At 50.2% G+C, this 21,560-nt stretch overlaps 1 protein-coding gene across 1 annotated transcript in view; it reads left to right on the top strand.

Annotated features, from left to right (window-relative positions):
- SLC6A2 (solute carrier family 6 member 2) overlaps positions 1-21,560 on the top strand; it is a 37,415-nt gene that overhangs the window by 1,733 nt on the left and 14,122 nt on the right. Inside the window, exons 2-4 of the mRNA XM_082606724.1 lie at positions 10,655-10,786; positions 11,518-11,755; positions 20,047-20,185. Of these exons, the coding sequence (XP_082462850.1) occupies positions 10,655-10,786; positions 11,518-11,755; positions 20,047-20,185 (509 nt within the window). The remainder of the gene's footprint in view (positions 1-10,654; positions 10,787-11,517; positions 11,756-20,046; positions 20,186-21,560) is intronic.

The following is a 21,560-nucleotide window of genomic DNA, read 5'->3' as shown; positions in this document are numbered from 1 at the left end:
CAACCACTTCTGCCTGCCAGGAGCTCTAGTCATCTAAGGGCTTCATTGTCATGCGCTACACATCATTTCCATTGTTGTAAGTATCTGTTGAAACTAAAAGCACCCCAGATGGCCAATTGAACACATCAGCTAGATGGATATTCTGGGGTTTTCACTGACACTGTCCGCTCACTTGGCCACCGCCACCAACTGAGAGTGCCTGCTGTATGCAAGGTAGTCTGTACCAGGCGCCCAGGGCACCAAACACAGCTCATTTGTCACACATTCCAATTTTTAGGTGAAGTTGGCCAGAAGCTCCCTCTCCTAGGCTTGCTAGCCCTGCACATCACCCATCCTGAGTTGTTGAGTCATTTGTCTCTTTGTGGGTCTGTCTTCCAAACAGACTGGGGCACATTGAGAGCAGAGACTGTGGCTTTTTCATGCCTGTATTTCCAACGCCCAAGATAAGGGCTAGATCCCAGCAATGAGGTAGAAGGTGCCCGACAAACTTCTGTTGAATGAAAAAAATGAATGAAATGGTTCAAGCCCTCAGAGACCTAATGCCTACCCAGGAACAGCAGAACCCCCGACTCCACCGGCAGGAACTAATAAAGTGAGGCAGCCTGTGCTGGTGGGAGGCAGGGTTGGCACCTAGAGATCAGAAGCCCTGGCTGTGGAGTCCTGGGTTCCAGCTTCTAGCCGTGTGACATTGGGCACCTCTCCAAGCCTCTGTTTCCTCATCTGTCAAATGGAAACAATGGTGTTCACCTCAGAGGGTTGTTGTGAGGACTCAACATGATAATGCTGTGGAGGGCCTGGCATCAAGTACGGCCTTAGTAAAGATAGCTGTCACCTCTTATTCACATCCTTGCGATGATGCGTGAGATGGATGGGAGAGGTGTCCTGTGCTCTAAAGGCCTGAGGAGAGGCTGCTTAGGAAAGACTCGGAGGAAGTGAGCTGTGTGGTTGGAACTCAGCTCCTTGGGACGGATGGAGCACGGACAAGCCTGGGGAAGGGAGCAGGCCTACTACTTGTGCAAGAATGCAGGAGGGATCGTCTCTGAGATTAGGAGTGCACACTGGCTGAAGGGCAAGCCGGGAGAGATAAGGGTGGAGAGGCAAGTTGGGGCCAGGCTATGGAGACCTTGGCTGGCAGGCTACGGGGTGGGGAAGTTATATGAGTGAATTTCCATTTCTGGCTAGGGTGTCTACAGCTGGCACAATGGAGCGGTGCAGCCCCCCATCTCAGAGTCTGAGGCAGCTCCCGTTCTTACTCCGCACCCCTCCAGGAGATGCTTGGCCGGCTCCTCCTGGGCTTTGTCTCTGCTGAGACCTCCTGGCTGCTCCATGTGGATCAATTCTCATCCAGCAATTATAAAGTCAGCCCTAGAGATGGGCAAGCAGGTTGGCAGGTGGATATCCTGTACTTCTAGAAGCAGCCAAAAGACCCAAGTTCAAATCCCATCTCTGTCACTCTCTCTGAGCTCAAGTTCCCCGCTACAGCTGGAGGTGAGCTTGGATGACCCCCAAGATCCGTCCCTCTCCAATGCCTGGCTCAGCACTGTACCCAAGCCAGGACTCACGCACCCTGTTATTTAACAGGCTGTGTTCTCTTCTGGTGCCAGTATTAACACGGTAACCTCCAAGTCCAGCTGTTCATGCTGGCCCAGACTGGAGGATGTTTTGAAATGATAAAGGTGCCAGTAGTTTAGGCCTTTGGCTAATTTTTTTTTTTTTTGGCTAATATTTTTTGAATGAATTACTGAGAAAGATCAGCCTGTCCGAACATCTTCCCATAAGCTAGCTGCTGGGATGCACGGGGGCAGATGGCTTCCTTCCAGCCGGGAAAGCCACTCTTGGAAACCCCAAGGCTTTGTTCAGAACCTTCTCAAACAGGGAGCTGGTGCTCGTGGTGCTCTTTCCAAGGTCCTCCGCTCCTGTGGTCTTGGGCCGGGCCTGTGTTGGTCCCCAGGGAGGAATGGACAGATCCGTCGTGTGCCCATGTCTGTCTCCTTGCCATGGAAGAGGCCACTCTGAATTAGCCTTTGTAAATGAACGCTTCTGAGATGTGTCCAGCTGACAGCTCTGAGCTGTCAGAGAGATGTCCTTTAGGTTCAGACAGACCTGAGTTTGAATCTGAGCCTGACATTTCCCAGAAGTGTGGCCTCGGACAAGGCACTCGTCCTGTTTGGACCTCAGTTTCCTTGTGCAGAAAAGGAAGGTGACTGCCTCTTCCCACAGGGTGATATGACATTAGATATAATATAAGCAAAGTACTTACAACAGTGTCCGACACATAGTAGGGGCTCAGTAAATGAAGTTGTTGCTGTCATTTTTATTGTTCAATGATTTTTAACTGCTAGACCCAGGCTAGATACAGGAGTAGGGCAGGGTCCTGATTTTGGAGCAGATTTGATTCTAAGAGGAAGTTAGAAGGGATATAAGGCTGGAAAGTGGTCACACTTGGGCCTGGGATTTCTAACAGCCTAACCTTATCCCAGTGTTTCTTCCCTACCTGGAAAATGGGGATTAACATTCCTATATGGGGTCCCATGAGATATGTAGTTCTGGGTCCCAAATGGGGTTCCCTTCCTTCCTCAAGTGAGCTCAGGGTCTCAGGTACCCACAGACCTTTGGGAATCCTCTTGGCCAAAATATCTGGGGTTCTTGAGGTCACGCAAGAGGTGGTGACGGGTACAAAAGGCAGGAGTTTGCAGACTCATCGCCCTCACATTGGGCCTGGCTGCAGGGAGCCATATACACCCTGAGCTTGCCAAGCCTGATGCTGATTGTTCAGCTCAGATGTACATGAGCCAGCCAGCTGGTATGGCCCTTCGGCTAACAAGTTTGCAGGAATGAGGCATTCATCAGGGGCTGGAGCTGAGACCGTGATCTGGCATTACTAGCATGACTTGGCCCATTGCTCTGAGCTGGCCAAAAAGATCTAGAGGGACTGTTTTCAACAAGGTGGGATTTCATAGGGATAAATGTTACATCCTGCCCTGTGGTCCCGAACCCAACTGCCTAAGTAAGGATTAGGCCACAGCACAAGTGGAGAAAGGCCCCAGGGCTTTCATTAGCTGCATCCTCTGTGTGAGTCACTGCCGGGATCCATTTATTTAACAAAAAAACCCACTTACTAACTGCCCGTCATATGCCAGGAATATAGAGATGAGCAAAAGGCAATCCCTGCCTTTAGGGAGCTCATAGTCTATTACAGATATTCTACAAGTTAATGTCATTTTCAATTCTGTTATTGGAGGTACTATATCCCCAATCAGGGAGGTGAGGTTCCACTCTGTTCTTTGTGAGTTATATTTCCTTCTCTAATATAGTTCTGACCATTCCAAACACCCTGTAATTTGTTCCTCTTAAAGAGACCAGGATGGAAGAGATGGGAAACCAGAATCTTCGAGGAGCTTCATTAGTAAGAATCAAGTCAGATCCTGCAAAGTTGACACGGAGGGAGAATTGTCACAGGAGGAGGGGTAGCCTCAACTCCAAGTCCCCTGAATTTCACCCCCACTGACCTCCTTAGAGGAGCGGGGTTTAATCTACCAGAGGAGCAAGCATGTTTCCTCATTGGAACTGTCCTTCTCTCAGAGCTAGGGTCCAGAGATCAGCTGGAAGAACCCAAAGTGAAGATGAGGGAGCAACCCCTTGTGGGACCAGAAAAGCCGGTCCTCATCACTTGGTAGATCATTCTGTAGAATCCCCTCTTGGAATAGCAGGGGCTTATGTAGAAGCGTGTATAGATGCTGCTGGCTAGTCTCAGTAGAGTGCAGGGGATGGAGTGAAGAGGTGCAAGACTCCACTTGGGCTGAGGTCCCAGGAACTCTGAGGCCAGTGGGCAGAGCCCCACAGTGGTCGCTGAGTGTCCTAAGGAGAAGGTCGGTCTTGGGGTAGAGAAGACACAAGTTGACACCACATGGCTCAGCTACCCTACCCACGGCAGAGAATCTGTGTTGACAAACTTGAATGACCTGGGCGTGATTTGTTATCGGAACTGGCATGGTTCCTTACAGAAATGGCCACTGGCAAAGACTCAGAGGGGGACCCTATGCCTGGCACCCAAAGGGCACAAAGGATTGCTTTGGAAAAGTCTGATTTGTTTTGTTCTGGAGGACAGAAGGAAGGCAGTAGGTGGAGGCTGCAGGGAGAGGGATTGAGGAGAAGGGAGGAAGCAGAGCTGGCCAGACGGAGAGGTTGGGCTGCCAGGGTCAGCAAAGCCTCAGCTGACCATGGTGTCCTCTGAAGCTGGGATGGCCCTTCAGACGGGTCCTGAGTTGGGGTGAGGGGGCCAGGACTGTATGCCCCAGGGTCCATCCGTCATTGGATGCCAGCTGCCCTGGGAAGGGAATGTGGCCTTGGGTGAGGCAGCTGGCTTCAGCCGAGGCAATTCCCAAAGGGCTGCTGCCGAGGGCTGAGCAGTCCCAGCTGCGGGGGAACAGGTCCTTCATTCTTGAAGGAGAATCTGGGCAGTGCCGCCGGAGCCCTTTTTGCTCATGGGGCTGGCTGTGGCCTCAGGGAATCCTTGGATCTATTCCTCATGGTCAGCAATCTTGTTCGGACACAAGGAGGAGTAGCCAGCCTCACTTGGGATGGGGACATGAGTTGCCCAAGCAACTTGCCTCAAAATCCTTCTGTGCTGGGAGCCTCCGTGCTGTGCTCTGCAGAGGACCCGGCCACCGTCCACCTCACGGGCGATCCCTAGCTTGTGATTTCCAGTCTGCAAAGGCGCATCCCAGCTGCTCTTACGTGTGATGGCAGGACGTGCTTCCCATCTACAGAGCACCTCAGTGCCAGGGACGTCACCTCCGTTATCTCTAATGATCACAGCAAACCAGTGATGCAGGTATTAGCCCCCCTTACAAAGGGGAAACCAAAGCTCAGAGAAGTCACGTTGGCTCAAGGTCACAAAGCCATAAATAGCATGGTTGGGGGACCAGGATTGCCTCAGATCGAGGCAAGGGGGTAAGAGGAAAACTCCGTTTTTGTACACATTCTACAGTCTTTTGACACCAAATATGTGGGGGTTTTCCTAACACCAACCCATCCTCCAACTTTGGGGTGGGTGTCCTACCGTTCAGTTCTGACACCACCTGGAGTTAGTGCAGACCCCACAGGTTAGAGCTCAGTCTCACAAGAAACCTCTCACTTCACATGCCAGTCACAAGGGTCAAGATGTCACCTGTGCTTCGGACCAACCGGCTATAATCAGGGGTTCCCATGACCCCCTCTGCAGGTTTGATAATTTGCTATAACAGCTCACAGAACTCAGAGAAACATTTGCCAGTTTGTTATAAAGGATATTATGAAGGGTACAGGTAAACAGCCAGGTGAAAAAGTACACGGAGGGTGAGGTATGGAAGGGTCCTGAGTGCAGGAGCGTCTGAGCCCGTGGAGATGGGATGCGCCACCCTCCCAGTATGTGCATGTGCTCACTAGTGCATCAGTCCGGAAGCTTTCCAAACCCCCTACGTTCGGGATATTTATGAAGGCTCCTCACAAAGGCATGATCGATATTAACTCAATCTCTAGCCCCTCTTCCTTCCCTGGAGGGTGGGCATGGGGCTGAAAGTCCTAAGCCTCTAATCACGGCTTGATCTTTCTGGGGACCAGCCCCCACCTAGAAGCCCACCAAGAGTGGCTTCATTAGAACAAAAGACACTCCTATCACCCAGAAAATTCCCAGGGATTTAGGAGCTCTGTGTAAGATGCTCCTGTCACCCCCATCACTCGGGAAGTTACAAGGGTTTTAGGAGTTCTGTGTCAGGAGTCCAGAGCAGAGACAGGGGGTCTGCCCTGGGCCCTGTGCCCTGCTCTGCCCTCCTCTCTGCCTCACCCAGGCCAGGACTGAGAGGGCCTGCCCACCCAGAGCACTGATTCTAACCCCCATCAAACTCCAGGTACCTGGACTCCGGAATTCCCTGCCCAAACACTCCAACCCAGTCTACAAGGTCCTCTTACCTGGACCCTGCTTCCCCAGCCTGGACTGTGTTACAGGCCTGCACAGCCCCAGGCCCAAGGGGAAGCCAGAGGCCCCCGTCTGCAGAGGCTGTGGACAGAGCTTAGACATGTGGGCACAAGAGTCCACACGTACGTGCAAAAGGCCTCACACACTGCTGGTTGGAGCTGAGGTGGGGATGAAGCAGGGTGCGGGCTCCCCCCAGGCCTCCACACTCCAGCGCAAAGCTCCAAGAACTGGAGATTCCAGATTTGAACTTTATAATAGAACCATGCTGAGTTGTCAAGGTAGGATGATAGAGCAGGTTTGGTTTAACAGCTGTGGCCTGAGCTGTCACCTTTAAATATGTAGATATCGCAGGGTAAGTCTCCACAGGTGCTCTTGTCCCCGTTTCTGCAAGTTGGGTGGGCCTGCTGGATGCAGCCCTGTCTCTACTGAAATCTCACCTTCTCTTGCACCCTGATGTCTATACCCTTGGGGTACCTGGGAAGCGGGGACAAATCTGGCTACCGTAGGCATTGACCAAGTTTTTCTTGGAATTCTGGTGAAAGCCACGGGCAGTGACAACCCATAGCTGAGCTACAGGCACCAGGCGAACAGTTCTGTGGGTTTTCACTTCTTAATATATCAGGATGTGGCCAGTTTGAGGAATCCTACCCTCCACCAACTGGGAAGCTGGTCCAGTGAGGTCTCAAGGGACCCTCCTGTCCCTCCTGCAGCCCCTCCTTGATCACAGTCTCTCCACCTCCACACCAGGCCTGGCCCGCACCTTCTCTTGCTGAGCCACCTCCCACAGGCATCCCGTCCCCTCCCCTGGGGTCCTCCTCACCCACCAGGGTTCTGCTCCAGCACTTCCCACTCTGAACTGAGTGACCACTGGCTTCCCTTTTCTGAGGACTTGACATTTGCACAGAGGAGTCCAGAACCCCTCTCTGACCAGTAGGGTTCCTCTCTAATGGTGGGGCGTCAGGCAGTGTGTGCCAGACAGATGCTTTTCTTACTGAATTCATCCAAAGGCCACGGGTTGGAGTCCCTTTCGCAGTTGACAGTCTTTTCTTCCTGTGTTCGTGAGTGTGTCGATGTGCAGAATCCGTGTGTACCTTTGCATGAAGATGTACAGGTGTGCATCTGTGTACGTGTGTGGATGTTGGAGACCCCTAGGAGCTGAGACCCTCAGGAGGTCTGGCCCTGTCAGCCCAGCCAGAGCATTCCAGAGCCAGGATTCTGTGCCTGTAGCTCCTCAGGTTCTCAGCTCTCTGGCCCTGCATGAGGCTTGATGAAGCTGACACTGCCATGCATGGAGATGAGGTAGGGCCGTGGGAATGTGGCAGTTATGGGCCTTGCAGAGCAGTACCTTCTAGGAAGTTTGCAACCAGCCTTGGTGTCCCAGGAGCTGCTGCAGGGTTGTTTCTAGGAGAAGCATCCTTAGCTGACCTCAGGCACCCCTGAAACCTCTTTCTGACACTTCAGCTCTGTCCTGGCTTCCTCCAGATCTTTCTGCAAGGGGGCTTAGACCATCTCCCTGGTCGATGTCCTCTTTTAGAATAAGACACTGGCCACTGGGCAGCTTTCTGGTTTTCATTCATACTCAGCCGTTCCAACATTCTTAAACGTTCCCCATCTGTTACCACCTGAAGCTTTGGCTGGTCCGCATCAAACGCACTTGGAAGAGCCTTGGGCTTGTGCAGACCCATAATCTTTCCTCCTCTCCTTCCACTGGAACTCCCAGCCAGCACAAGAGGAGATGAATCTCAAACTGGGCAATTTACCTACCTGTTGGCAGTGCCACCCAGAGGGTTAGAGTTGAGAAAACTGGCCAATGTGAGATCCCTGGTGAATTGGCTGACGTTGCTCTTTCCTCTGGTTGTAGAAAAGAATATCTAGTTGACAGCGGCAAACCATGGTGCCAAGATCTGAGCCATGCCTCCTGGCTTTTTCCTTCCCTGTTGTCCCTTGGGCCACTGACTTCAGTCTTCAGGCCTGTTAAATACTCTAATACATCTACTTCCCTTACTCTCTGGCTCCAGGCCCCCAAGGGCAGTGGCAGGTGGCCACAAGGCAGAGTGGCGCTCCAACAGATCCAGCTGTGGAGCCAAGCAAGCATACTTACTAGTTTGGACAAGCATCTTGACCTTTCTAAGCCTCAGTTTCCTCGTCTTTTACGTGGGATTGGTGGTAATTCTCAGGGATGGTTTTAAAGGAATAATTATGCAAAAACTTAGTGTGTGGCTTGGCGTATAACGGAGCTCAATAAATGGTACTTGTTACTTTCACCAGCTCCACCCTCACCACCACCACCCTGACCTCCATCAGCATCACCAGCATTGCTATCCGCAGCGTGAACAGATGTGGGTCCCAGCGCCAGACTAGCCCTCTCTGTGTGGGGAAAGAGAAGGGTGGAGATTGAGAGTAGAAATGAGGAGGGGAAGAGAGAGGTTGGCATGTGGCCGTTTCAAAGTCCAGCCTGGAGCAGGGGCTGGAGGCTTGGACCAGCCCATGACCAGCAGACCAGCTGGCTCAGCTGGCCCCACAGTCCCAGTTTCAGATCACCCTCCACCAAGCCTCTATGCAGACTCATGTCCTCCATCGAGGCTTGGATATTCTGGAATCAGCAGAATATTGGGGGAATGGCTCTGGAGCTCTGGAGTCAGGCAGACCTGGGCCCAAATCCCAGATCTCTCACTGACCAGTTGGCTGAACTTAGACAAGTCACTTAATTTCTCTAAGCCTCAGTTTCCTCCTCTGAAAAATGGGTATAGCAGTTGCCACCTGAGATGGTTTCTGGGTAGGGTAAACGGGATCACAGATGTCCTGTGCCCAGTGCCCTGCTTGATACATAGGAGGTACTCATGTTCCAGTGGTTTCTTCCCTACTGCCCACTCTGCTGGTCCATCTCCTGCTTCAGAAGGACTGGGTCTCAGAGCACTGCGGCCAAAACTTCATGCTTTGTCCCTAAGAGCCCTGGGCTTCCTGAGGAGAAGCCCTGGGAGGAAAGTGGAGACTGACAATCTGAGTAGCTGGGGGAGTTTGACCCTGGGTGCATGCGACTTTGCTACAATTCTCTGCTAGCCTGGTGCCCCGGTTTCCACATCTGTAAAATGGCGGTAGTAATACTTTTAGGGTTGTTGTGAAGATGGAATGAGATATTGCATGGAACACAGTGCCTGGAACACAGTAGGGAATATTATATTCCTAACATTATCATCGTTACGCATTTCCCGGTTTCTGCGCTTTCCTAGCATGGGCGGGTCAGAGAGTGTTTGGTTTCCAAGGTTACGACATCTCAGCCAAAGGCCAATGGCGGGAGGAGTGTGGATCTGGCCTGGCCACCTCCGGTTGCACCAGGCCAAGGAGCAGCCTAGGCTGACGTGGCAAGTACCCCGTGAGTCACCTCACGGCGTCAGAGCCCGTTAAGCTCACCCCAGGCTACCAGGCATACCGAGAACTGTCTCTGGAACTCAGACGTGTCTAATTCTACCAGGAATTTTCCCAGGGATTTGCTGCTGCCCATTGCCAAGGGCTCCCTGTAGCTTCGGCAGTGTTCTGGGTGGGCATCTTCCCTGGTCAGAGACTTGACCCTCTGGCCTCTTTGCTCCAGTGTTTGTTTACCTTCAGCCAGCAGTGACAGAGTGAGCTTGATGGTTGGAAGACATGAATGCGAATCCTGCTTCTGTCACTTAGCAACAGTGCAAACAAAACCAATTCGACTCCCTTCTCTGCCTTCAGTTTCCCCTGGGAGGAAATAATGACCCTCTCTGATTATTTCTGTGAGCTGATGTGAGACTAAGGACAATCCAGTGAGGTCATGTTTGGGAAAACCCGAGGTGACCTTAAACTGATACAGACATGAGCAAAATGAAAACTCAGTCATATGTAACTTTGGGCGCTGTCTCTCCCTCTCTGACCTCAATTGCCTTACCTATAAAAGGAAGGGTTTGGGGTGATTGGCATTCCCCAGAGTTGTGATTCATGAAAGAAAGGGTTCTATGTTGAAATTAATTTGGTAAAGACTGCACCTGATCTTCCCCATAGCCCGTCACAGCTTGTGCTTGTGTATCAAAGGCTAGGAGAATCCTGCAAGAAACAAGCCTATTTGGCTTTCTTTTAATTATTATTATTTTTAATTTACTTTTGGCTGCTTTGGTTCCTTTGTTGCTGTGCATGGCTTTCTCTAGTTGCGGCAAGCAGGGGCTACTCTTCGTTGCGGTGCGTGGGCTTCTCATTGCGGTGGCTTCTCTTGGGGAGCACGGGCTCCAGGTGTACGGGCTTCAGTAGTTGTGGCTTGCAGGCTCTAGAGCACAGGCTCAGTAGCTGTGGCTCACGGGCTTAGTTGCTCCGTGGCATGTGGGATCTTCCCAGACCAGGGCTCGAACCCATGTCCCCTGCATTGGCAGGCAGATTCTTAACCACTGCGCCACCAGGGAAGCCCAAGCCTATTTAGCTTTGATGAACAGATTTTACTAATTTGAGCACAGACCCTCATTATTATGATTATGATTATGACTACTGCTATAACTATTATTATGTTATGGCTATTTGTATTAATTGCTCTGATTTACCTACCACAAGACATCCCTTGAGAAGTGGCCGGGTGACAGGAATGAGGACCCTCACAGCTCTGGCTGACATGGGTCCACACACTCTGAGGGGCAGGCCCAAGGCTGGGCAGGGATCTAGGGGCTCACACTCTGCTTCTGTGTCTTCCAGGTGCCTTTCTGATCCCGTACACCCTGTTCCTCATCATCGCTGGCATGCCCCTGTTCTACATGGAGCTGGCTCTGGGCCAGTACAACCGGGAAGGGGCAGCCACCGTGTGGAAGATCTGCCCGTTTTTCAAAGGTAAAGAAGGAATCTGGGGGAGTCAAAAGTTGTTCTAAAAGACTTCTGTGTGCCCCTGGAGAATCTGCTCCAGAGGTGGGATCTACGGTAGACCAACTCTCTCGAGATTTACAGTTATTGGCAAGGTCAAGCACATCCACCATTCAAAGTTACATGGAATGCATTGGGGGTGTCAGGAACAGCTTTAGCCTAGAAAGTCTGGAAATCTGGGTTCCAGTCCAGGCTGTACAGCTGAGTAACCAGAGGGAGTCTGTTTTCCTGAATGGGAAAAACTCATAGAAGTGTCAGAAGTACCCAGAACACATACCACTACTCTCCCCTCTTGCTCCCACAGCAGACATGATAAATGGATCACGTGCCTTTCCACCGTGGGCAACTGGCTTCATTCCGCTAGGAGAGAATGTTATCATGCCTCAGTGTTATCCTGCCTAAGGGGTGGGAGGAGCTGGGATACTTATACTCCAACACCGGACCCGGCTGCTCCCTGGGGCATTAAAGGTCCTGGCAATTTTACCTTGCCTGATGAGTGAACAGAAGGGGTTCCAGGGGCAAGAGAGAGCCCTCAGGCAAAGGAATGGGGGGTGGGGCCCTAGGGGATTTAGGGCTCCAACAATCTGCTGCAGAAAAAAAGAGAGGTGTGGGCGGTCGGGTAGAGCAATGGTTGGAGCCAACTCCCCAGGAGAGGTGGTTCTGGGGAAGCCCCTGCCTGACCCCCTCTGCCCCCCACCCAGGAGTTGGCTACGCTGTGATCCTCATTGCACTCTACGTTGGCTTCTACTACAATGTCATCATTGCCTGGTCACTCTACTACCTCTTCTCCTCCTTCACCCTTAACCTGCCCTGGACTGACTGCGGCCATGCCTGGAACAGCCCCAACTGCACCGATCCCAAGCTCCTCAACAGCTCCGTGCTGGGCAACCATACCACGTACTCCAAGTACAAGTTCACGCCGGCAGCAGAGTTTTATGAGTAAGTCATCAACCCCTTGTCCTGTTCACACGGGCACGTCGAGACCTGTGCTGGGCAGGACCTGAGCCAAACGCTAAGGAAAACCACAGGAGGGGAGGGGGCCACGCCAGTCACCGTAATGTGTACTCAGCAGCCACCACAGGCCTGATCCTGGCTAGAAGCCAAGGATACAGCCGTGGACAAAGCTTGAGGAGCTTGTGTTCTGACGCAGAACGGGGGTGGGGAGACAACACACTAGCAAAAAGGTAAGGGAGCAAGAATGCTGTACAGCATGAACATACCCTTCAGGAAAGCAAACACATTTTAGGGAGTATAAGTGCTCTTAAGGAACTAAAACCAGTGCTACACAGTGATTGTGTAGGGGAAAGGAACTTTAGTGCCGGTGGTCAGGGAGGGCTTCTAGGAGGAGGTGTCATAAGAACTGATGAAGTCAGCCAGGGGAACACCTAAGGGCTCAGCTGGTAGATGATGGAGCTGCGGCTTGAACCCAAGTCAATCTGATCCTGAAGCTCACCTGGTCCACCCTGCGCTGCTGTCTCTCTGGGGCTTCCGTGGGTGAAAGTAGCCAGAGTTTGTGAGTGAGATTTAGGAAGCGGGAGGCAGGCCAGCTGTGTACAGCTCAGAGAAATTATTTGGACTGTGTGTATGAGAGGCACTGACTGGTGGTAGAAGACAGAACATCTTTTAAAAAAAGAAACATTTTATGTTGAAATCATTTTAGAGGTAGAAAAAAGTTGCAAATGTAGTACACAGAGCCCCTGTAGACCCTTCACCCAGTTTCCCCTAATGTTGACACCTTATACAACCATAGTGCAAAGACTGAAATCAGAAAATTAACATGGGTTAACTAACCTGCTAAAGACTATTTTTAAATTTGTTAGTTTTCCCACTAATGTCATATCCTCGTCCAGGATCCAACCTAGAGTCCCATGTGGCATTTAATTGTCACATCTCCTTAGTCTCCTCCAATCTGTGAGAGTTCTTTAGTCTTTCCTTGAGTGTCATGCCCTTGATGCTTTTGAAGAGCACTGGTCAGTTTTTCTATAAAATAGCCCTCAGTGTGGGTTGGTCATTGTTTTCTCCTGATTAGAATGGGTTTGACATTTTTGGCAAGAATAACTGGGAAATGACATTGTGTCCTTCTGGGTGCATCATATCAGGGGATACAGGATGCCAGTCTCTTATTACTAGGCATGTTGACCTTGATCACTCAGCTAAAGTGCTATCTACCTGCTTCCTCCTGTGCAGAGGTAGCATTATTCTCTGTAATTAGTAAGTGTCTTCTGGGGAGTTACTTTGAGGTTATGCCAATATCTCATTTGTCATCAGACTTTTGCCCACAGTTCTTACCATCCTTCAATGAGTCTTGCAAACAAGGATTATTATTTATAGTGTTGGTCTAAAGTGATTTCTAGTCCCATCATCCCCTCTAGATTAATTGAAAAGTCCCTTTCCCCCTATTTATTCATTCGTTTGTTTACTCATTTATTCATTCTATCAGTATGGGCTCATTGGTATTTATTTTATTCTGTGGTTTTAACCCATAGCCATCATTATTTATTTTGTTGCTCCCTAGAATCCTCTCAACCTCTGCTCCATCCTTTTAAGTCCTTGAGGTTGGTAATAGTCAACTTGCTTTCAATCACCTAATTTCAAATGTTTGCATGGTGGTCTCTTCAGAATGTAGCATCTATTGTCTTTATGCTTCAGGTGGGGGTGAGTCCCATTTTAGCAACCCCTACACAAGTGTTAGCAGCTAAGCAGAAAGTCCCTGGTACAAACTGTGGGGCAGGACAAGTAAATCCCACTCAAACCTCACTCTCAAGGTACTCATGGTCTAGAGTAGTGGTTGGAAAACTTTCCAGTAAAAAATTAGATAGGAAATATTTTGGGCCTTGTGGGCCACATAGGTCTCTTGCATATTCTTTATTTGATTTTACCCTTTAAAAAGATAGAAACCATCCTTAGCTCACAGGCCATAACTCAATGGGCCACAGCTGGATTTGGGGGCAGGGGTGTGGGGCATGGCTTGCTGACTGCTGGTCTGGAGCAGTGCTGCTCAGGAGAACTCCCCATGATAGAAATGTCCTACGTCTGCACAGCCCAGTGCAGTAGCTACATGCCACACGTGGTTAGTGAGCAGTTGAAATGTGGCTAGCGTGACTAAGTTGAATTTTTAACTTCATTAATTTTCATTCATTTATGTGTAAATAGCTCGTGGTTACCATATTGGGCAGTACAGGTCTAGAGGATGGAAAACAACAAATTCACCAACACCAAAACCTTAGGGCCACTCTTCTTTGGTCCTATGTATTCCCTAAGCCAAGGACCTTGGAACGAGTCCTGATTATCCAGAGAGTGGGGTTCCTGAGGACCACTTCCACTCCTGCCGTCTCGGTGCAGCATGACCAAGGAGTCCTGGTGTGGTTAAAGGTGGCCTCTGGAAAGTCTGCCGCCTCCTGGGGCTCAGTCAGGGTTCTCAGGACCCAGGAACTACCCTCAATGAGCCATGGCGGAGAATTTGCTAAGGGTCCTGGACCTGTGTGTCCACCTGCCCCCATCTGTGTTTTCTGCAGACTTCCAGCAGGCATGTGCACAATTATGTAGATTTGGGAATTTTGTGGGGAGAGGGTCCACAGTTGTCATGGAATTTGAAATCCTTCTACAGCCCCAGACGGATCTGAAGGACTGCTGTTACTTAAAGTAAGCATCTAAGTAACACCATCATCCCTGTCTTCCTCCTCATCACATCAACAGCTAATCACTTACCGTGTGCCTCAAGCTTTCTGCTAACTTCTCTGTATGTGTTATTTCATTGTAAGCCTCACACCAACCTGATGAGGTTTCTGTAACTCTTACCTTCATTGCATACGTGATGCGGCCTCATTTCGCAGATAAATAAATCACTGGCCCATGGCCACATGGCTAGTCCCGTGCAGAGCCAAGATTTGGACCCAGATGGTTTGCAGCTACGGGACTCCAAGAGTGAGAGCCTCCTTACACTTGGCCCCCAGGAGCCTCACTCTCCTCACCCGGGCCCCTCCCTTGCCAGGCAGTGAAACTCCAGAGCCTGCAGGCTTAACTTCTGTGTTATATTGGATTCTAGCCATTATAAATGGCTATTATTATTCCAAAATACTGTCATAGTCACAACTAACTTTATCCAGCTTAGATTATATCCCAGCCATGCATGTGGAAGTGACATTTGAAGTGGGTTTGAATCCAGAAAGTCTGGCTCCAAAGTCCAGGCTCTTAGCCCAGCAATTCTAAACACTGGCTGCTCATTGGAACCACTTGGAGAGCTTTAAAACACACTGATGCCTGGATCCCACACCCGGAGATTCATTTCATTGGTCTGGGTGCAGCCGGTGGGGCGTGGAGATTTGTATTAACAGCTCCTCCAGTGATTCTAATATCCAGCCAAGGTTGAAAGCCCCTGTCTTAGGCACTGCACTCTCCATCTCAAACAAAATAAGATTCTTAGTGGGCTCAGGCTGACATGCCTACAGTACCATGTCATGGAAAATCTAGGGCCTCCTTTATTCTTCTCCTTAGGGGTGTGGCCTCGGACAATCCCAGAACCGTTAGGGACCTTGCAGGTGGAGGTTTTAGGCCTTCCTAGTTTATAAGTGTGGTTTGGACTGGGAGATGGTAAAGGATAGTGGAGCTGAGGGTGCTACTGATACATGTAATTGGTTCCGTGCTTTCTCCTTTATCATCTCATGATAAAGGAAGGAAACATGATCTTTCTTTTTGCTCTTGGCAACCCTCATCCTTATAAATTAAAATGAGAAATGATGGCCTTGTCTCTAGTCTAGTTATTATTTGATTCCTTCTCTGACGTCTTCATAGCCAGCAGATCTGCCCCAGCTGGAGGGAGAAGTGAGTTGGGTTTTGAAACCCAGGTTGCTTTAATTACAGCCTTAAACTTCCTCCCGGCTTGGCTGTGAGCAGAATAAGGTGGAAGAAGAGGACATTCTCTTGCGTGGGGCTGAAGGGGCTTGGGGGATGTCATGGGGAGCAGAATCCAGGACTTACTTCTACAGCTTTCTGCTCCACAGAGCTCCTATCCCCTCCCCGCCTCCCCCTTCCTTCCCCTCCTCCACCCTTTTAAGTACATCCCCACCCCGAGCTTCACAGCTGCCGTGAGCCAGGCACCAAGCATCTTCTCATATCCAAGTCCCATTTAGTCCTCGCAGTTCATGGAGGTGGGAATTACTCCTATTTTACAGATAAGAATGTAGTGGTACAGGTTTTAGGGAAGTGGCAGAGCTGGGATCCGAACCCGGGCCATCTGAGTTAAGGCCCTCACGCCATCCACAGGCCTCTCCCCTGTCTTCTCTTCCATCCCATCAGAGTCTCCAGTGGGGTGTATTTGGGACAGGAGTGCAGGAGTGTCTGTGGGTAGATCGGAGCCCTTCTCATGCATCTCTTTCTCACCTTGAAGCTGCTTTTGTGTGCTTCTCAGTATCTAAGTCATGAGCTGCCTCTGGATTTGTTATTAATGGCCCTTTTATCTAAATGCTTCTGCTTTAAAAGTCCCCCCCTCTCAGTCTGGGGACCCAGCAGGTAGGACTCCCAGGACCAACCCTGAAGAGATTAGTTGGTTTTTTTGCTTTCCTCAGAGCCTGCTGGCCGATTCTCTTGCCATCTTGTACTTATTTAAGCTGATAGATTGAACATATCATTCAAGGGAACAAAACTTGGATACTCCCCACGCTCTAGGCCTGAAGCCAAATAGCCCAAGGCTGAAGGAAACCCCGAGGCTCTGTAACTTAATCTGTAAAGGGCACCCTTGGTGAACACGCTCAGGGAATAGAAAACTTCTACCCACTGCGTGTTCCTGGTGCGGAAGAGAACTCTCCCTCCACCCCAGCACTAACCCTTTGCACTTAAATGTCAAGTGAGATCTGAGCCCTTTTGGCCTGTAGACTTCGGAAAGTCTGGACCGTGTACTCCACGATGATTCATTTTCATTAAACTGCTGGAAAACTACAACAAACAACAAAGTTACTTGTACTAATCCCCAAGGCTTGGGCCTGTTATGGGGGAAGAGGCTGGATTCACTTTTCTTGGAAATCAGCTCTGGAGTCTGGCTTTTTCACTGATGAAATATCTAGACAACCACTGCAAGGCTGAAAGTGGACCTCACACACATGTGGGTCACCTGGGCCGGTTAGGAGGCGTTTCGGCCATCTGATTGTATTCTAGAGTCATTTTAGCACATTTGAGGGCGAGCACAGTTGGTTCAGTGCCTTTTTTTTTTCATGATTTTAACAGTCAAATTGGCCAAATGGTGATTGATACCATTCAATACTTGGCCCGTATGGAAAGAAATGGGAAGAAGCAGGATTAAGAGTCAGATGGGCTCAGTACCTGATTGTGGTTCTCCATCTTTTTAGATATGCCCGGCCTCTCTTCTCTTCCAATCTCCTCCCTTACCTTCATTTCCCTCCCTCCCCTCTCCCCTCCCCAACCCCATGCTTCTCCTCCTCTTCCCCCTCCCCCTCCTCCCCTCCCTTTTCCTCTCTCTCCCCCTACTCTTCCCCCTCCTCCCCTCCCTTTTCCTCTCTCCCCCTACTCTTCCCCCTCCCCCTCCCCTCCCCCTCCTCCCCTCCCTTTTCCTCTCTCCCCCTACTCTTCCCCTCCCCCTCCTCCCCTCCCCCTCCTCCCCTCCCTTTTCCTCTCTCTCCCCCTACTCTTCCCCCTCCTCCTCCTTCCCCTCCTTCTCCTTCTTCTTCCTCTCTCTCTCTTTCTCTCTCTCTCCCTCCCTCTCCCACTCTCTCCCTCCTTCTCAGCATAGGAGACGGACCTCAGCCAGGGCCTCATTTCTGAGCTGAGACTAGCAGGGATAGAAGTTCACCAGGCAGACACATTGGGCCAGGAAGTGTGTTCTAGGCATAAAGGAACAGACGGTTCCACGGCCCAGAGTGACGGAGAGCTTCATATAATTCGGGAATGACACGTGGCTGGTGGTCGCCAGGAGCCAAAGTCATGGTGTGGCAAGGCACGTGGTGCACTTGGTACAGGATGATTGAGAAAGGCCTCCGATTCTGAAAGACTTATGTTTTTATCCTCTCTACCAGGATTCCACAACGCTGATGCTTTTGACATTTGGGGCTGGATAATTGCGGTGGGAAGGCTGTCCTGTGCATTTTGGACATTTAGCCCCATCCCGGGCTTCTGCCCACTAGAAACCAGTAACACCCCTCTGCCCTCCAGCTGTGACAACCAAAACTGTCTCCAGCTGTTGCCAAGTGTCCAGGGAAGGCAGGGGCAAAATTGCCCCCGGTGAGAACCACTGTTTTCGGTGATAAGGAGCCTCTGAGGATTTGGGGGCAGTGGAGTGACAAAGTTAGAACACAACTTCAGACGAATCGGATGGTTCTACGGCAGCACAGACTGTGGATTTAAGGAGGCTGACTGCAGGTAGAGAGACTGGGATGGTGGGAGGATGGGGAGGTTTTTACAGTAGTCCTGGAGGAACAGAATATGGGTCTGGCCTGGCATAGGGCCATGAGGACAGGGGTGTTGGTTGAGCTGATTTCCAAGAGATAGGACTAGGAGGGGCCAGACACAGATTGCTCAGGGAAGTTGATGCAGGGTGAGTAGTTTAAAGCCACAGCATCCTGCCTGGGGGCAGTGGGGATGAAGGCCGTTCTGGAGATGGGGACACGGGTCTTTGTAGGCCTTGATCAGCCACACAGCTCTGCTCATTCTTTCCTGAGCGCTCACTGCAGACTCCTCTGTTTGCCTGTCACCACCCACCTCCCTTTCCCCATCTCACCCCTACCACACCTGGGCACCCCTTCTCAACTCACCGGCTCTCCCACAGGCCCACAGAGAAGGCACCAGCCACCCCCTCAGTGGAGCCCGCCACACTGACTCCCTTGGCTGTGTTTTCTGGGCACTCCTTAGCTTCTTTGCCAATGCCCGCTGCTCCTTGAAGGCTGGGACTCCATCAGAATGATAGTTACAATGCCCATTAGCCCTGAGCATTTCCTGGGTTCTAGGCACTGTCTCACATTCTGCAACGTAAGCCTTGTGAGAGCCATTTTACTGAAGAGGAAAATAGCTCAAGATGGGGAATGTTTGCACCAGCTATTGTCACCCAGGAGCTCCATGTGGCTGGAGCCATCGCCTACTTGTCCACAGCCTTGTCACCTGCCCCCCAGCAGTCCTCTTTTGGTTTTGACTTCTTTCTCACAAAATTAGGTGTGTGAGATTCATCCATACAGAACTAGTTGCTATATAATATTCCTATTTATGAATATATCATAATTTATGTAGTCTACTGATGTTGTTTTGTTTTGTTTAATATTTATTTATTTATTGGCTGCATTGGGTCTTAGTTGCAGCACGTGGGATCTTTTGTTGCAGTGTGCAGTCTTCTCTCTAGTTGAGGCGCACGGGCTTAGTTGCCCCAAGGCATGTGGGATCTCAGTTCCCCGACCAGATCGAACCTGCCATGCATCCCCTGCATTGCAAGGTGGATTCTTAACCACTGGACCACCAGGGAAGTCCCTGTAGTCTACTGTTTATAGATATTTATTTTGCAATTTGGGGTTGTTATGAATAATGCTGCTATGAACATTCTAGACCATGTCTTTTGGTGAACATACATACATGTTTCTACTGGGCAAACACCCAGGAGTGGAATTGCTAAGGCAGAGGATACACATACCTTTAGTTGGGGTAGATATTCCCAAATAGGAGAAAAGTTTACTCTTATCTCAGTCTCTAGACTAGGGATTCTAAACCTCAGCAACATGGGAATTTTGGAGGCTGTCCTGTGCCTTATAGGATGTTTAGGTTGTCCTGTGCATCATAGGATGTCCCACTTCTCTATCTTCTAGATGTCTCCTACCCAAGTCGTGACAATCAAAGACATCTCCAGACACTGCCAAATGTTCCAGTGTCCACTGCTTTAGACCATGAGTGCTATGAGGGCAGAGACCTTTCCTCTGTTCATTTACCACCATCTCCCCAGGACCTGGCTTGCAGGTGGCACTCAAGAGATATTTGTTATGTTGAAAGCTTCTGTTACCGTTTAAAAAGCAGCCTTGGGTGGGGACGTCTACCCAGATGAGTTGCTGGCCCAGGGCAGGGAGGTGCTGGGCACAGGCCATGACTGTGCAAGGCAGGTCCAAGTGATGCAGGGCTGTAGCCGGGGCAGCCGAGGGCCTGTCTCTATCAATGTGCACTTTCGAGGACTGGCCTGTTGTCGAGGCCTTGGTCATCCTCCCTGACGACACCATCTTCCCTGGTCTGCTCCCCTCTCCTCCCCGCAGACGTGGTGTCCTGCACCTTCACGAGAGCAGTGGGATTCATGACATCGGCCTGCCCCAGTGGCAGCTCTTGCTCTGTCTGATCGTCGTCGTCATCGTCCTGTTTTTTAGCCTCTGGAAAGGAGTGAAGACATCAGGAAAGGTAATATCTTTGTTTCTCTTTCAGTTGGGAGGTTGGCCTCAAAACAGATGTTTTTTTCTACCTATAAACAGGTAGTTGGTGAAAAGAAAAGGTGGTGCTAGAAGTACAAAACCTGGGTTTGCACCCCAGCTCTGCCACTGGCTTGCTGGAGACTTTCGATGAATCCCCTCCCTTCCCTAAGCCCAGGACTCCCCAGCAGTAGGATGAGGGAGTGAAGTGGATCAGAGTTCTTCACACTTTCCCACCAAAGCCTCCCTAATAGCAGAGACCAGGGAACGGGACACCCCAAGGGTCTCTGGAAAAAGTCCAAAGCAACCTGTTGACATGTGTTTGATAAATCTTAAATTCTGGACTCAAACTGTATGCAAATATTACAGCCTTCTCTAGCAGATAACCATTTCCTTCACTATAAAATTGATTGTTCCCACCTCTGAATTTTTGAGTAAATGAGAACGCTCCAGAAGATATCTAGATGAATCCTGGGGCATCTTCTGACACAGTGCAGAGTGCTCGCAAGGGTCTACGTTTCCTGGAGAGAGGAGCACAGGGTTCGATGACCTAGGAGAGCCTGCCAGAGTTGGCATTCTGACTTAGGTGACACTGCTCCCCATAGTCAGCACCCCAGGGTGGAGTATACTCAGGTCATGGCCCACATTGATTCTGAGCCTGAGGAATATCATGAGAACAACAGCTCCATTTGGACCCTATGGGTCCATGTGGAGCTTGGTTGTATTAAAGAGGCTGTAGCTGGGAAATATTCTGTCCAGTGTTTTGGTTAGCTATCGCTGTGTAACAAAATACCTCAAGATGTAGAGATGTAAAATAACAGCCATTTTATTACCTCTCATGATCCTGTGGGTTGACTGGGCTCAGCAAGGTGGTTCTTCTGCTCCATGTGATACTGCCTGAGCTACATGTCTGGGTGCTTGACTGGGCTGGAACCTCCAAGATGGCTAACACTCATGGATGGCAGTTGGTACTGGCTGGGAGCTTGACTGGAGCTGTCAACCAGAGCACCTTGGGTGGTTTCCATATAGCCTCGCCCTGTAGCTTGGGTATCTCACAGCATGGTGGTTGAGTTCCAAGAGCATGTTTCAAGCAGACAAGCCCCAATATACAAGTAGCTCTTCCAGTCTCTGTTTTCATCATGCTTGCTGTTGTCCCAATGAACAAGATAAGTCTTGCGGTAAAGCCCAGAGTCAGTGTGGAACACAGAGTGTGTATGTTCATTGGGGGTTACAAGGCAACAATAATCAGGTAGGCATGAATTTATGAGAAGCTTCATTAGGTAACTGATTTTGAATTTTTTTGTATTTATTTTATTTATTTATTTTTGTTTGCATTGTGTCTTCATTGCTGTGCATGGACTTTCTCT

This window comes from Mesoplodon mirus (genome assembly GCF_964341445.2).
Source record: "Mesoplodon mirus genome assembly, chromosome: 19".
In the NCBI taxonomy this organism is placed as follows: Eukaryota; Metazoa; Chordata; class Mammalia; order Artiodactyla; family Ziphiidae; genus Mesoplodon; species Mesoplodon mirus.
This window is presented reverse-complemented; position numbering and strand designations above follow the sequence as displayed.